Below are 15,309 nucleotides of genomic sequence, written 5' to 3'. Positions count from 1 at the left end.
AACTGCATTTGTAACAGTGGGCCCAGATCTGGGGTGGAAGACTACACTCACAGCCAAAGGTTAGTTACTGAAAGCACTCTAAATACCATAGCACTCAAGAAGAAACAGCAACGTCCACCTGAAACAGTTCTCCAAAGAAGTGTTGGTAACTGCTTGACAGTGAAATGTCAGGAAAATTATGAGCAAGTGCACACATCCTCTTCCTGTGAGACCTTGATCATAGAATGGCTTGGGTTGGAAGGAACCTCACAGACAACCTAATTCTAACCCCCCCCTGCCATAGGCAGGGATGCCACCCACTAGATCAGGTTGCTCAGGGCCTCATCTAACCTCACCCTCAACACCTCCAGGGAGGATGGAGGATGGAGAATCCACAGCTTCTCCAGGCAACCTATTCCAGTGCCTCACCACCCTGAGTGAAAAATTTCCTCATAACCTCTAATCTAAATCTCCCCTCTTCAAGTATAAAACCATTCCCCTTCATCCTATCATTATCTGATTGAGCAAAGAGTTGCTCTTTTTTTTTTTTTATTTTTTTTTAAAAACAAGACACCTTTAAGTACTGAAACATTGCAATGAGGTCACCCCAAAGCCTTCTCTTCTGTAGGCTGAACAGCCCCAGCTCTCTCAGCCTTTCTTTGCAGGAGAGGTGATCCAGCCCCTTGATCATCTTGGTAGCCTTCCTCTGGACCTGCTCTAACAGCTCCACATCCTTCTTGTGCTGAGGGCTCCAGAACTGGACACAGCATTTAATCACCTAAGCATCAAGAAAGAAAACCTACTCCCCAACAAAACAACCACACCGATAGATAAAATGTGCATCTCCCTTCTCCACTGAGAACTAAAAAAGGGGGTAAAATGCCACTCCTCAAAAGATAAGCTCTTACAGAAAGCAATGACAGACTGACTACTCTGGAATCAGCCTCAGATGATCTCCTTACAGGGACACTGCACACAGAATTAGCTGTTCCTCCTCTTTGCTTTTTTAATAATAGCAAAACTCGGCAATGAATGGGAAAAAATACTAAGTTTATATACCTTTTTCCTTATACAAACTCATTCTCTTCAGTCTCTATGTGGTTACATATCTTTCCAATCTTACTTCCAGAAGCACATCAAAAGGCAATCCAATCTACCAATTCACTGGATTTCTAAATAGTCCATCAAAAAAATGATAGATACAGCCCTCCAGTGTACAACAGAAGAAAAACATTTCAGGATGCAAAACATTCCCTGCAGCAAAAAGTCTCTGGAACAGTGAAAGAGGAGATGAGGGGAGACTGACTCCTTGTTAAGGACCTGCATGTGTGCAACAGCTGGAATTCCCAAACAGGCATTATATGATGCAAAAAAGCAAAATGATGCTAAAAAAAAAGCAATATGATGCTAAAAGCAAAAGCTGTTCAAAGCAATAAGGAGGCACAGCTGGGACTGCGATCAGCAGTTGTCCTCCACTTTAGAGCTTCAAGGTTCTAGTCCAGGAAGCAAGAGAGACACTTGAGCTTTTGCTGCAGTAATAGATTATCACAATATAAGTAAAAAGTGCACACATGCTGAGCCTCACAGTAATAATTAATTTGCCAGTAGCATCAATTCTACAACCATCCTCAACCACCACACAGAATCCAGAACAGAATCCATATCAAAGAGGTCATTAAGATCATTCATCAGTTCATCAGTTGTACAGTTTGTACCTCTGATTGATACTTTTTTCAGAAGCATGTACAGGCTATAAAACATTAAAATAGTCTAATAAAAGAGCTCTCCCAGTATAAAACCCATACAAAGAAAGGTAGGTAATTAAACTTTTTACTTCCCAGATCTGTCACACTCTTAGAAGTACTTATAGGGATTCTGGATACTGCTGTCCAGAGGTAATCACTGAAGATTATTACAAAGGCAACAAATTTGTCTTACGTATTTGTCTTATACCCTAAAGTTTGAAACTTTTTGCTAACAGAATGAAAAACCAAGGAGCCATCGATGTAGACTGTTTGTTTCACTGTGTGGCTCTAAGTGGTGTAAACAATATTTGTCAGGAATGGGAATGGAGGAAGCTCTCCAGAAGAGACAGACTTCATTTCACATTTAATAAGTTGATGGCTTATCGTAGTCTAAGAATATCATAGTGGAATTTTTAAATTGAATAATGGGAAAGAAAGTATACAGCTGTGAACAGTCATACTTTTAGTGAAGTCAGTGTAGCCAAAGAAGAAAGCAAAAGTTGGTAACAGTCAAACAGGTAACAGTGAAAAAGAGTTAGAATAAGCAGTATGTTTTAAACAGGTATAGAGCAGGCAACCAAACCATTAGCACCGATGCTTCTGCATGAAACAGCACAAGTTCAAGACAGTGAGTGGTCAAGACTGACCAGCATTATATAGGCATATTAGGAAGGAAGTATCACTACCTAGGAAAACAAATAGGGGGATTGGGAAAAATCAGTGGAAGCTGTAAGACTGATGTTACCTATCAAGGAGTAGCCTTCCAGAACAGGTCAGCAAATAAAAAACATCCATCACTAACGGAGCATCTCTGTAGACTGTAGTTTCCCATGGAGGAAACACAGCAAGCAGCTGCTAATACAGTCTTCATAAGACAGCAACAGTTATCCTATCACTGAAGCTATAAAGACAGGAAGTGATAATATGAAATTCCAGTTACAGCCAAGCAAAAGCACAAAAACTGGATTTTTAGATGGGATTAACATCTTCATGGATCACCTAGTCAGGAACCGAGAAGAGAGCAAAACCTTGGTTTAGCCAAATTTGTGTAAAGAATCCAATTCAAATGTTACCAATGAAGAGATGCTGCAAGAGTGAGCAAAATTTGCTTACAGTTAACATTGCTGAAGGGGGAACAAAAGGCAAAAGATTCACTACAGCAGTTCAGAGTTTCAGAAAAGAAGAATGAATATAAAATGGAAGCTAATTAAGAAAAAAATCAATGAGCTGAAAGCCTGCCCAAAAGTCTTTCAACCCAATAGCTATGTATTAAAGGAACACGCAGAGAAAAGGCCAGAGAAGAAAATCTCAATTCTTCCCATCTGTGTTCATCATAAAGAAGCTTAGAAAGGATCCTATGCCTTTCTTTATGAGGGATTCTCACAATCCAATTCAAATCACAGCACAGAGCTGGTCATGGAACAGTCAATCAACACCAAGAGGTCATTAAACCTGAAAATTTTCACCCCAAACTTCTCAAATTTAAGCCAAATTCTACCCATCTACTAATGCTGTACTCAGGCACAACAGAAGCCAATAGTTCTCTATTGTATATACATTGAATACAGTAACTTTCGTCCACTGTATAAAAAAGCATCTGACAGGGTTTTATTTGCCTTACTGTTGGTGTGGGACATGTTTTTAAACACTGTTCGTCACAACCCATGCACAATGCCTGGAGAGGCAAATCAAACACAGTGAGCTCTTCAAGACTGATGCCAATCTTGATTCAAGCTGTTTTCTCTCTCCTTGTAATGAAGACTGACTCTGTTGGCTTCCTAACTCAGCTGAAACATGGCTGAACAACAAGGCAGGGGCTGGAGGATGCCCCTTAACCCATTCAGTTGATCCTTCCATCCCACTGAAGTCAGTATCAGTAGAGGAGAGCTCAAGAGCCAGACAACAATTTCCTCGATATTACACTAGGACTGACCAGCCATTTTTTGCACTGAAGTTCTCCTCAGGCAGGTGGTGGCATGAAGCCACGTGAAGCCATAAACCAACTAGCTATTGCCATCACACACGTTAACCTCCTACTACAGATAAGCCTCAATATTAAGGCTGGTTTGGGATCCCAGTCACCCCCTATAATTTAAGCTTCTGCATCAAAATGAGATTCTCTTTCTGAGAACTCTTTCCCTATTAAAGATTGCAATGAAAACATTGAACATCCTCTAACACCTGTTTGTAAGACCTTCACATCATTAGATGATTGCTCAAGTCTGGATAAAACAATGTGTTCCCTCACCAATAGGCTGCACCATCTCAAGATCAGTAATGATCCAAACTGTATGACCATGCAACTCAAACTCATTAATGTCTTGTGTGGTGGTGGCGATACTTGATCCTTTCAAAATCCCTTCCAAGATGTTTGTTTTTCTGTTGGATAGCGATTGAAATTTTTCTGTCTGAAAGCTTACATATGTTGTTGAGTTCAGCAGAGACTCCTTTTGATGGACTGGAACTAGAAAGCATCTGGCCACGTGATGTACTCTGCACATGCAGTGAGTGACCTTTCAGCAGTATGTTGGCCTCTATTCACCAGAAAAACAATAAGATATCCTTGAAGGAATTTTCAAAAGGATAAAGGTGTGGTAAAAATCACAAATGTTCAGACCTAAAAGGTCTTGTAAACAAGCCAAAGCAAGACTGGACTTTGTCCACCAAAACACCCGAAGGCTTCCCTCAAAACAGTTTGTACACTCCTACCACTGTGAGCTAAACAAACCTATCAAATGGCTAGTCTAGAAAATTCACATCTGTTTACCTTTCACACTTAGGGAAGGTTATGGTCCACTACTCTGCTTCAGACCTTGGTCCGTTACAGTCTAACTGGCCGCAGGAATACTCAGTCCAGCACAGATAACTACAAATTACTCACCAGCTTACAGACTCACCCCAGGCCTACAACCACTAAAGGCAATTAGCTGAAGCACACAGAGAATCTACTTCATTGGAGTAAGGTTCTCTAATTCAGGAAGCTGAAAAAGAGACCCCGTGTCTTTATGCTGCAGTGGTGAGAAAGCCAAAAAGGTCTGAGGATCACAATAGGAACTTGCAAAGTTACCTTCATAAGTATTCTCACTCCTTGTGGCCAGGAGCATTGAAATCCATGCCAATGCAGCTCAAAAAAGACACCAGGACTCAGACTGATATCACCGTCATCACAAAATCATCTCCATGCTCTCTGCCAACACAAATGATCCCAGTCCTGGTGGTAACCAGCTATCCCAGCTAAACAGTGACTTCAGCTCCTGCAGCCCGATGACTGCATTCCCCTAGAATGATGAATGGAGGTGCTCTTGAGGGCTGACTCAGTGCCTGGCAGTGGAAAGAGATGAGTAACTACCTTTGAACCAGTTTTTGTTCTAGCACACATACATCAATAGCACTGCCAAAGACTACAAAAGTGAAAATAGCTGCAGTATCAGAATGGTCTCAGAAGACTTTCTTTCAACTTTGGTTGATGCCAGAGATGCCTGACGTATGCCTAGGGCTGCTGCAGCAAATAAAATCAATTATGCCTTCATCTAACTGCTCAGCTCCACCTTACTACTCCTCAAATGCTTCTGATCTTCATCAGAACACATGAGGACACAAAGCCTCTCAGTGAAAGTGTAAACTCATACGGAGCCTCTATTTACATAAGGAGACCCCTGTGTGGAATGCCCTGACATATTAAGAAAAATGTAAACTACTGTTTTGTAATTTCTAGCGTGACATAATTAACCATCTATATTACTGTATTTAAGTTTGATATCAAGAAGATCCAAGACAGATGGTTTTTCTTAGAAGAATGATTATGTGCAGCAAATATAGAAGAAGAATGAGAGGGATATCACTTTTTTTTTTTTTAATCCAGAATAAACTTTTAAAAAACTTCAATAGCAAAGCACTAAGAACTCCAACTCACCCACAGTGGGAAAATTCATCAATAATTAACTTGTCTAATAGGTAAAGGTCTTTTCTGGAGAGCAGCACAGGATGTCTTAGCTGGACAACAGCTGTGAGAAGCTACACAAGAAGAAAGGTGCTGTGCCCCCGTATCCTTGGTACAGACAGACAGCTGGCTGCTGATCCATGGGATGTCAGGTGATAGGCTCTAGGCAAGAAGTCTAAGCAGAGATGTGATATTAACAGCAACCCACAACAGAAAGTACCTAAGGAGAAGCATTGAGCATTTCCTCTTCTGCACACCCTCAGTTTTAGCCAGCCGCTTTGCTGCTGCTTTACTGCCCCCAAGCCTAACCCCACACATTAGCAGTGCAGGCTGAGGACAGCTGCACCAGCCCAACAATTCACGGAGGGGGGACAGACATCACACACCAGGAAAAAGGCAAACTAAATTTTCTGTTCATTTTCCTTCTCAGTTATTACTCGCAGAAATAGAAGTATAAGCCCCCTTTGGGTAACTCATTTATTTAAAAGAAGGTGTCCTCTCTAGCTGCAATGTGTTCTGCAATAAAAGTAGAACAGGAAAAGCATTCAAAGCAAATAATTTGGGGTTGACTGTGACTGCATCTCATTTGTTTTTAATTTTGGTATTAGTAATCTTTCTACTGAAGCCATAAGAGAATACAATAGAGCTCACGTATTGATTTGTGTCCATCTGCCATTTGAAGAAAAGAGGATTCACTTGAGCATTCAGTAGAAAGACAATTATACACAATGAACAACATAGATGGTTCAAAAAATGTGCTGCCAATAAATGACATATTCCAGTGAATTCAAACCACCCTTCTCAAAATTCTGGCATTCCGCAACACGAAAATAAACTCCAAGTAGAAGGAAAAGCAAAGCTTGCCACCTACTGCCCAACAACATAATAGTATGTACTAGTATTGTCTATCCTTCCTTTTAACAGACTTTGCTTTTGAAACTCATTTCTGACACAACATGTACAGCATTCCATCTTCCTTCATCTTTTTAATAACAGAAAACACCCGAAGGATTTTGTTTTAACTGTTTTTAAGCTGTTTATGAAATCCTTTAAAAGTCTGAAGCATCTTTTATCATAGCACCCAAACTGAAAGAGAATTCCTTTTAATATCATTCTGTGGTGGTATGGGCTCTAACGAACACTGTCCTCTGCTGGACGGTAGGTTTTCTGTTTAGAGCATACTTCAAATAGAAAATATACATATATTACAACAGACAAAACTTGTAAGAAAATATTTTTTCTGTACACACCTATAGAGGAAATTTATTTTAGCTATTTTGCAGCAGTAAGAGAAGAGGGCTGTAACGAAGACTGCTTTATTCAAAGTATTTCCTTCAACCTGCAAGCTCAATGTATCAACTGAAGAAGTGGGTCTCTTTTTGTTCACAAGCAGGGAAATTAAGTAATGTCAATGCTTTGGTGAACTACTGGCCTGCAGTTATTTGTATGTAGTATTTTAGGAGAACGGTGTTTTCTGAATAGCAATAGGTCCTCTGCTTAACATAGGCAGCTACTTAAAGTCAAGCAGTTGCAATTCAATTGCTTACAGAACTTCTGAGCACACTAGAAAACACATCTTCACATACAGTGATGTGGACAAGACGCTTCAAATTAACCACCAGTCTACCCTCCGGTACTCCAACACCTTTCTCATTAAAACCCTATGAGATAATTGAGGAAAATTGCTAGAGTGGGCAATCAACAAGGATTTACTGCAGACCTCCCTCTAGCAGAATGCTGGCTGGTAAAATTCAATGTTTGAACAGTAACAGTAAGAGAAATTTCCACTTTCTCCAACTGCCTAGCTTTCCTTGTAGTCTGCATTCGTGTCCTGAATACAGTCACACACACAAAAAAAATCTCTCATTATATACTGATGAGCAGTAACCTTCAAAATTCAACATAAGACGATGTGAGCAATAAACCTCCGTGGCAGTGGTCACATTAACAACTGATTACACACTGAACTGAACCCAACAGCTTTGGATTCCTGAGAGGAATTGATCGAAGTACAAGGATGTATGTCATACCAAACCTTCTTGGAGCTTAGGTAAAATAGAAACTGCTTTTCAGTAGGAAAATGCATGGCTCACAGTGAAGAAAAATATTCAGACCTAGCAATGAAGAAGAGAGTGAGTTTATTAGAGATGAAGTATACATCTCTTGGGGATCCTAAGTCATGAGCCAAGCAAGCTATTCATAGATGAGAAATCAATGAGGCATTTGTCATTAATCAGACAGTCCCAATCCTGAAAATATGTCTGTCTTTGTCTAAGGCCAGCCCACATCATTCTCTGAATAAAGATTCTTGAACCATCTAGTTATCTGCTACATAAGCAAAACGCTAAGATTAAGTAAACCCCCTGAATAGGGGTTCCTTGTGTCTTCGCTGTCTATTTAACAAAGTTATTAAGAATGAATCCTCAATATAGATTAAGTGTTAAGACAACAACAGAAGTTATACTAATATCCAAGACCCACCCACCAAAAAAAAGAAAAACAGATGATGCCTGCAGCTCATCTTCTTTTTGAAGGGCTGAAGATCAAATATTAAGCAAAATTGCTGATACAAAGAACAAAGGCAGACACATCTACAAACATACTAAGCCTTTCCTCTAATATCCCTAAAACAGAGGAAAACGTTCCTGATTCATTGGTTATTTTAACACTAAAGAAAAAAAGAGACATTTTTCTGAACACAGAATACTGTTAAATCATATATCTGAGACCAGCAAGAAACCCTGTTCTCAATTTGGTTTTCTTTCTTTGGATGTTAAAGGTACAGATGTATTTTAACAATAGGCATTGGTTTTCCAAATCAGCCTCCTGAGATCTAGTCCTACAGCTGTGTAGAGAAGGGAATGAAAATGACATGAAAATGATTCCCATTAGATTATTATTCTTATATGCTCCAAGTGAGACAGCTAGTTGAAATAAAGATTTTAGTTCATCCATGTCCTATATCACTGTCATTGTGCAGCAGTTTGCTTTTAGGAACAAACATCTCACTTCTACCTGAATAGGTTAAAAAGCATCCTGCAAGTATAACATTTATTGAAGAGTTGTTTTGGTATCACAAACTGTTGCTAATGGAGCAACTCTTTTTTAAAGCAGGTGTTTTGAATGCTTGGGAAGACTTTTGTCTTAGAACAACAAAAGTGTTATCCCAACCTGAAATTTAACAAAGTAAACCCTCCTTATTGGAACTGAAAACGTGCTGTCATGCTATGCATTAAAAAACAAGCACCTTGGTCCCAGCAAGCTACTGGGAAAAAAGTGAAGTTCTGCATATATTAGTACTCCAACAATTTTAGGGACTATTAAGCTTTAAACCACATATTGTTTGCCAACATCTTTTGAAATACTTCCTCAATAAATGGAAAAGAATAATAGCAGCACAATTTCAGAAATTATGAAGCGGAAAAGACACACTGAAAGATCACACGCCAGTTTGCAACACAGCAACAAATAGCATTTAACTCCTCATTAAATGCATCTTCATGCAGACACTGAATGGCCAGGTGCATGGTTTTTCAGCTGGGAAAGAAATGTTGAAAAACACTAATATTTGAATTGGTAGTTTATATTCCTGTTTTCAACTAAACTGAAAGCATCAGTATAGTTTTAGAAATAATCTTTCCGGAAAAGCTGTGTTTCAAAAGCAGAGGCAATGATTTCTATACACACAGAGCATGCCTACATTTTTATGTCTGTATTTTGCTGTTGTGAACATTAATGTGAACATGTTTGAGTAGCACTTGAAGATAGTAACTCAGCGACAAGCTAATTTAAAAGTGAAGGCCACCTTGTGGAGTGCATTCAACTTGTGGGAAGGAAGGGTACAACAACTCTCTAAATCAATGCGGCTCACAGGGCTCAGGAACTGATGGACAAACCTCACACCTCTGACCACTGGAGTTAAATTTTGAAGCCTGAGAAGCAGAAGTTCCCCGACGTTGCAAAGCACGTGGCGCTGATCCTATCTCAGCATTTAGATATTCTTTTCTTAGAATAAATCCTAGAGGACTGGGCTGTAGGAGCTCAGAACCTAGTAGCCTGGCTCTGAAGGCAAAGGTTGAAGTCTGCAATTGCACCTAAAACAGCATTATCTTGGCTCACTCTTAACCAAGGATCTGTTCAGGCCCTTCTATATACACTCAATATCCTCAAGTATGCACTTAGGTGTATCAGTCCTAAGTACACACACACATGCACGTGCCTAAGTACACTGATTAAAACCCGAGTTACACCAAGAAAAGGAAAAAGAAAAGCAGATTTAAGAATATTCATACGGAATATTTTGCCTAGAAGGAAAAAAAAAAAAATGATTTTCCAAGGTATCAGCATTGGAATTACAGTTCAGTTCCTCGCAACTCCCTGTGTTCCCTGAGAAGAGATGGTCTTTTCTGAAGAAAGAAGGCAGGGTATCATACAAGTCCTTGGCTTTGAAGGGAAACAGGGTCACCAACAGAGAATTAAAACAACCAAACTACAACTTTCAGAAGTTAAGAAGCCATCACAGACTTTCTAGTTTTAGCTTAGCTTAAAGTTGTTGGGTTATTTTATTTATTTATTTATTTATTTTTAACTTCTATGATGAGATGGCTAGCTCAGTGCATGAAAGAAGTGTGATGGATGTTTTTAAGCCAGACTTCAGCAAGGGTTTTGACAGTCTCCTGTTAGATTGTAGATTTTTTTTATTTTATTTTATATATACATATATATAATTTTACTTTCTAACTATTTTTTCTTGGAGAAAAATTGGTGAAACAAGGATAACTGGAATATAAAGCAGGTAAAAAACTGCCTGGCTAAACAGATGGTAATCAGTCATATGAAGTCCAGCTTGCAGGAGGTTGAGTAACTAGGCACTTTCCTGAGAAGATCAATACTGGGACTGATATTGTTCAACTTTTCTTTCTCCCCCTTGTCTAGGGGAAATGAATAGCCTCAGCAAGCATGCAGACAACTCCAGTGTGGAGGAGTTGGCTGTTATACCAGAGGGCAGAAGGATTTTGACAGGCTGGAGAAATTAATGGACTTGAAAACTCAAAAGCAAACACAAACTCCTGTATCTGAAATGCATCAACCATGTGCAAAAGCACAGGCTTGTTGTTGAAATGACTGAAAAGCAGCCCCAAAGAAAAGGATCTGAGGTGCTGTTTGACAAGCCCAACACAAGTCATTAGCATACCCCTGAAGCAAAGATGACCAAGCATATATTGGGCTGTGATGGCAACAGCATAGCCAGCAGGTCAAGGGACTTGTTATTCCCTTCTATTGGGTGTTTTTGAGACTGCATCTCAAGTGCTATATCCAGCTTCAAAATTAAAGAAATTAAGAAAGATACCAAAATTAAGAAAGACACCAACACAGTGAGGCAAGTCCAGCAGACTGCATGAGCTGCATTTGTTCATTGCTGCATTGATTTCAGTAGGGTCACAACAGCATGGCCAATTCTCCTCTCACTTTTTTTTTTTTTAATCTAAATTCACACTAATCTCACATTTATTCCTTTCCAATTACTAAGAATTAAGGAACTATTGGAAGAAAATACTACATTCTTGAACGGAAGGAAAAAAATAATACAGGGGTTGATCAGATTCACTGAAGTTACCAAGTGATCTGCTTGCCTGTAAAAACATGACCAAGAACACAGTTTTGGAGGGGACCTCCTAGGAAGCATTGAAAGGTGCATTAGACACACTGGTAATCCCAATTCTGCCACTTCAAGGCTGTGAATCCACCTCTCCTCCTTCAATGAGCTTCGCTTTGCCCAGTACAAAAGCAAACTTTCACACTTCATTAACAATTGCCTTCTGAAAGCTGCTGCTATTGCCTGAAGGAGCGCTGCTGTGACATTTAAGCATATTACTGAGCTTTGGCTGGTTGATGCTATACTTTCTGGTGACCATTTTCAAAACCGTAATGGAAAGCTTACTTCAAAAGAAGAAAAAAAAGCATTATTTTCTACTCCCACAGCTGGTAAATGCAGAAAATCAAGCTGTTGGTGCTATGCTGTTGCCAACATGTGAGAGAATGAGATGTGAAGGGAACACTTGGAGTTCCTGGAGAGCTATCACAGCAAGTCAGGACCAGAAAGCACATCTGTTACTGAGATCAGAATTACCAACAGGTTCCAATAAGAAGCAGATTTTTGTTTCCAAGACACCACTTGTTTTCAATTACAGCCATCTACATCTTTTGCTAACATTCTTCCAAGATGAGACCTTGTACCTGACAACATCCATCCCCAGCTCCGGGCTATGACAGTGTCCGTGTGTTCTAAATCCAAGGTATTCCAGGAAATGAATCTCTCTCCAGGTTTCCTTCTGTTTAGAGCTCTGTTCTTCAAAAAGAGGTCTCAGGTCTCTGGGAAGAAATAAGTAAACTTCCTACTTCCCTAAATATCATTGCTACCATGATCCCATGAAAACACATAAGAACACATCTCAGTGACTGAAGTCAGGAAAGTTGCATTCATAAACAAAACATAAAAGTTAATGGAGGATGGCAAAACAGAAGCACTGTAGAGACAAGCTTCTCATAGGAGCTTATTTTGGTGTTCTAGGTTGGGTCCTGCACTGGCTCTCACCAGTCCTTGACAGTTCAGCATAACAGCAGCACCTGTATTAGCATGTGAACTGCACCAACAGTAGATAATTCCATTCCTGCCATAGCCTTTCCTACATTTATAGGAGTGGGAACAGGAAAAAGTTATTCCTACAAGATTTGAGCAGCCTTACACAACAGAGATTACAAGACATTCAAAGGAGGAACTGAAACAGGAGCTAGCCTGTTTGCTCTGCACAAATGGTATAGCCCTGATCTCACAAGGATCCTTTAGCCCTATAAATTGCCCTGGTAGTCATTGAGAACTACTGCTAGCACTCATTTCAACAGTTACATCTAAACATGCACCTTCTTTTTCTTGTTTTATACAACCACTTAGGTTTGTCAAACAGCTCATTTTCTCTCCATCCCCTGGCTCCTGTGTCTGGCTCTTGCTAAATTGTAAGCTGGATTTCTCATGATTACAAAGACTCAGTTGCCCTTTCTCCCACTCTATTATTGAACTGTCTGAAAGTGATTTATCTTCATGTGATTTCAAAAGACTAACAATCCCATTTTCCTTAAAAAGCCTCTTTAAATCTAGAAGAAAATCCTTAGGCTAAGAAGGGTCATATTAACAAAGCCCACCTGGGTTTGCAGTGCTTGCGGAAGCATGCAGAGGCTCTTGGGATAGTAGACAATGTGACTTTTTCAGTCTGAAGTCAGTTCCTCTACATACGGGACATTGTCTCATGCAATCAGAAATGAACTTTGGTAAAGCATGGTACCCTTGCAAGTACCCTTTAGAAACACCTCGAGCATCAAAGCCTGGCAACCCACAGTAGCATGGAAAAATACCAGTTTATTGTCTTTTTTCTTATGAAGTAAACCCTTTAGCCATGAACTCATCTTTTCCAGGAATAATGGAAAACAAACAAGTATTCCCTGGAACCATCCACAAGCCCCTTCCTTCTAAGCACAGTCTGAGTGTCTGAGTGGGTGAAAGAGAACAGGTTTTTTTTTTTTCCCCAAGCAAGAACAGCCTTTTTTTTTAAAAAAAAAAAAAAAAAACAACAAAGTTTTACTACCCAATTTGGAAAACTAATGTTTCTTGCAATAGGAAGAACTCCTTGAGAATGCTTTTGTGTGGAGGAAGGAAGAAAGAGGCAGAAAGACATACAGTATACTCCATAAGAATCAGAACTGAAGAGATAGGAATTGCCTGGCCTCACTGTAATGATTTGCTCTATCACACTTTGTGGGGCTAAGCACAGAAGCCAGGTGCTAAGGATTAGTAGTCCTGCTGGCCTGTAGGGAGGGAGCAGAGAAATCTGGTTATTTTACTGGTAGTTTCCCTTTCATATTAATCCTAATAACCCTGCTCACTGTGGGCTCAGAGTACTGCAAAATATTAAAACTGCGTGGCAATTCCTCTGTCCTTCAAGACTTCAAGTGTATTTGTTCTTAAAGCCCATTCTGCTTCATCTTCTACATTTCTCAAGAAACCTGTTGTATTGGGGTTAAGAACTCCAACAGAAATCTAAATATTTAAGTTCGTCATCCTATTACACAAGATGCATGAACCTGTTTTTACTTATGACCTCACAGTTAGACAAACTAGGACACCACTAGAAGGAATCAGAAGTGTTTTGGAGGAAGGAACCCAATAGAGGTAACCAGAAAATACCAGGTATCACTGGCAGTGCCCAGTGACTTCTGTTCTCAGAAGCAGCTTGGAGAGGTATGGCAAGATGTACTTCGTTACCAGGAACGTATAACTACTTAGGTGCAGTCTGGTATAATCCCATGTTGCTCTTCTGCCTTCACTTTTTATAATTCTGGGCAAGGGAAATAACAGTTTATCTCCCAGTCCCAATAATCTTGCTCTTGAGGCTAGAAGATGGACTATATCCTTATTACAGCTATCCAAAAGTGACATCTTCAGAGGGCAACACTTTTTGCCTGACTTCACCTGAATTTGGAAGTACAGCAGCAGCTGCATACACCTTAAAACTGTCCACTCAATTTGATCACCAGGCTTCTGTGCACCTCTCTCCCCCCACATTATGTGCAACCCTGGAACAAGTTAAGGTCAAACACATTAAAATAAGCAACAATATAGTTAGAGAAATTTCAGATTAATTTGAAGTATTTCAACTAATGAAAGTAACATTGAAGCCTGGAGGCAGAGGAAAAACTGCAACAACAGGGGTGTTTATTTGCCACCTATGACAGGCAGCTGCAGTCCTAAACCTCAAATGCAAGCAAACAGAAGCATCCATTGTAATAAAATTAAAAACGTAACTAGAAAAAAAAGGAGGGGGGGAGGGAGAAGTATATTGATAGCAGAAAGAAACCAGAACACGCACAAAATCTTACTCTCCCCATTTATGTAGTGTTGGGAATTTGTTGTTGATTAAACTCAAGAAGTCAGCAGCATAAATGACTCCTGTGAAATTAATATAGCACTTTTACTCGAAGGAAAAAACGATGGAATGATATTAAGGGATATTCTATTCAGGTGAGAAGATCTGGTTCACAAGGAGCCACTTAGAAGTCTTCAAGTTAAAATAAAACATTCTTTAAAAATCAGTGAAAGATTCTAAGTGTGACTATATGAAAACATTTGCAATGAACAACATTTTATAAAACCAATATATTGGACTTCTTGAAGAGCAAAAATAAAAACAAAGCACTTACTGTGGTTGCATTTGCTGAGGTAATCCAACAGGAGGCTTCTGCTTGATGGTGAAAGCCATCTGAGTCATAGGGCCAACCTTTGGTGGGACCTGCACCTTTCGAGAAAAGGTCTGCTGGGCAGCCTGCTGGGGTATGGGCCATGGGGGAGCAACAGGGTTCCGGACTTCAGTGGAAGACGTGTCTTGCATGACCGTGTCCTCACAGGAATTGCCTTTTGTTCCTGGCTTGCACACACAAAGCTGAGGTCGCAGGCACATCCCTCCATTTTGGCACGGTGGTGCACAGTTAGCTACAAAAAGACATTTAAAAAAGTACCTGTGAAACAGGATGACAGGAAATGCAAGCCCACCCCACAATTGAAAAAAAGTGTTAATTGTTAGCATTAATTGAAGT

The 15,309-nt window shown here is 39.8% G+C and overlaps 1 protein-coding gene across 11 annotated transcripts in view; it reads right to left on the bottom strand.

Annotated features, from left to right (window-relative positions):
• Positions 1–15,309, bottom strand: part of LTBP1 (latent transforming growth factor beta binding protein 1) — a 201,462-nt gene that overhangs the window by 169,322 nt on the left and 16,831 nt on the right. For all 11 annotated transcript variants that reach the window (XM_038176452.2, XM_038176455.2, XM_038176453.2 and 8 more), the window contains exon 3: positions 14,917–15,205. In XM_038176452.2, coding sequence (XP_038032380.1) covers positions 14,917–15,205 — 289 coding nt within the window. The remainder of the gene's footprint in view (positions 1–14,916; positions 15,206–15,309) is intronic.

This window comes from Anas platyrhynchos, chromosome 3, assembly GCF_047663525.1.
Source record: "Anas platyrhynchos isolate ZD024472 breed Pekin duck chromosome 3, IASCAAS_PekinDuck_T2T, whole genome shotgun sequence".
NCBI lineage: Eukaryota > Metazoa > Chordata > Aves > Anseriformes > Anatidae > Anas > Anas platyrhynchos.
The sequence above is the reverse complement of the archived record's forward strand: the minus strand, read 5'-3'. Positions and strand labels throughout refer to the sequence as shown.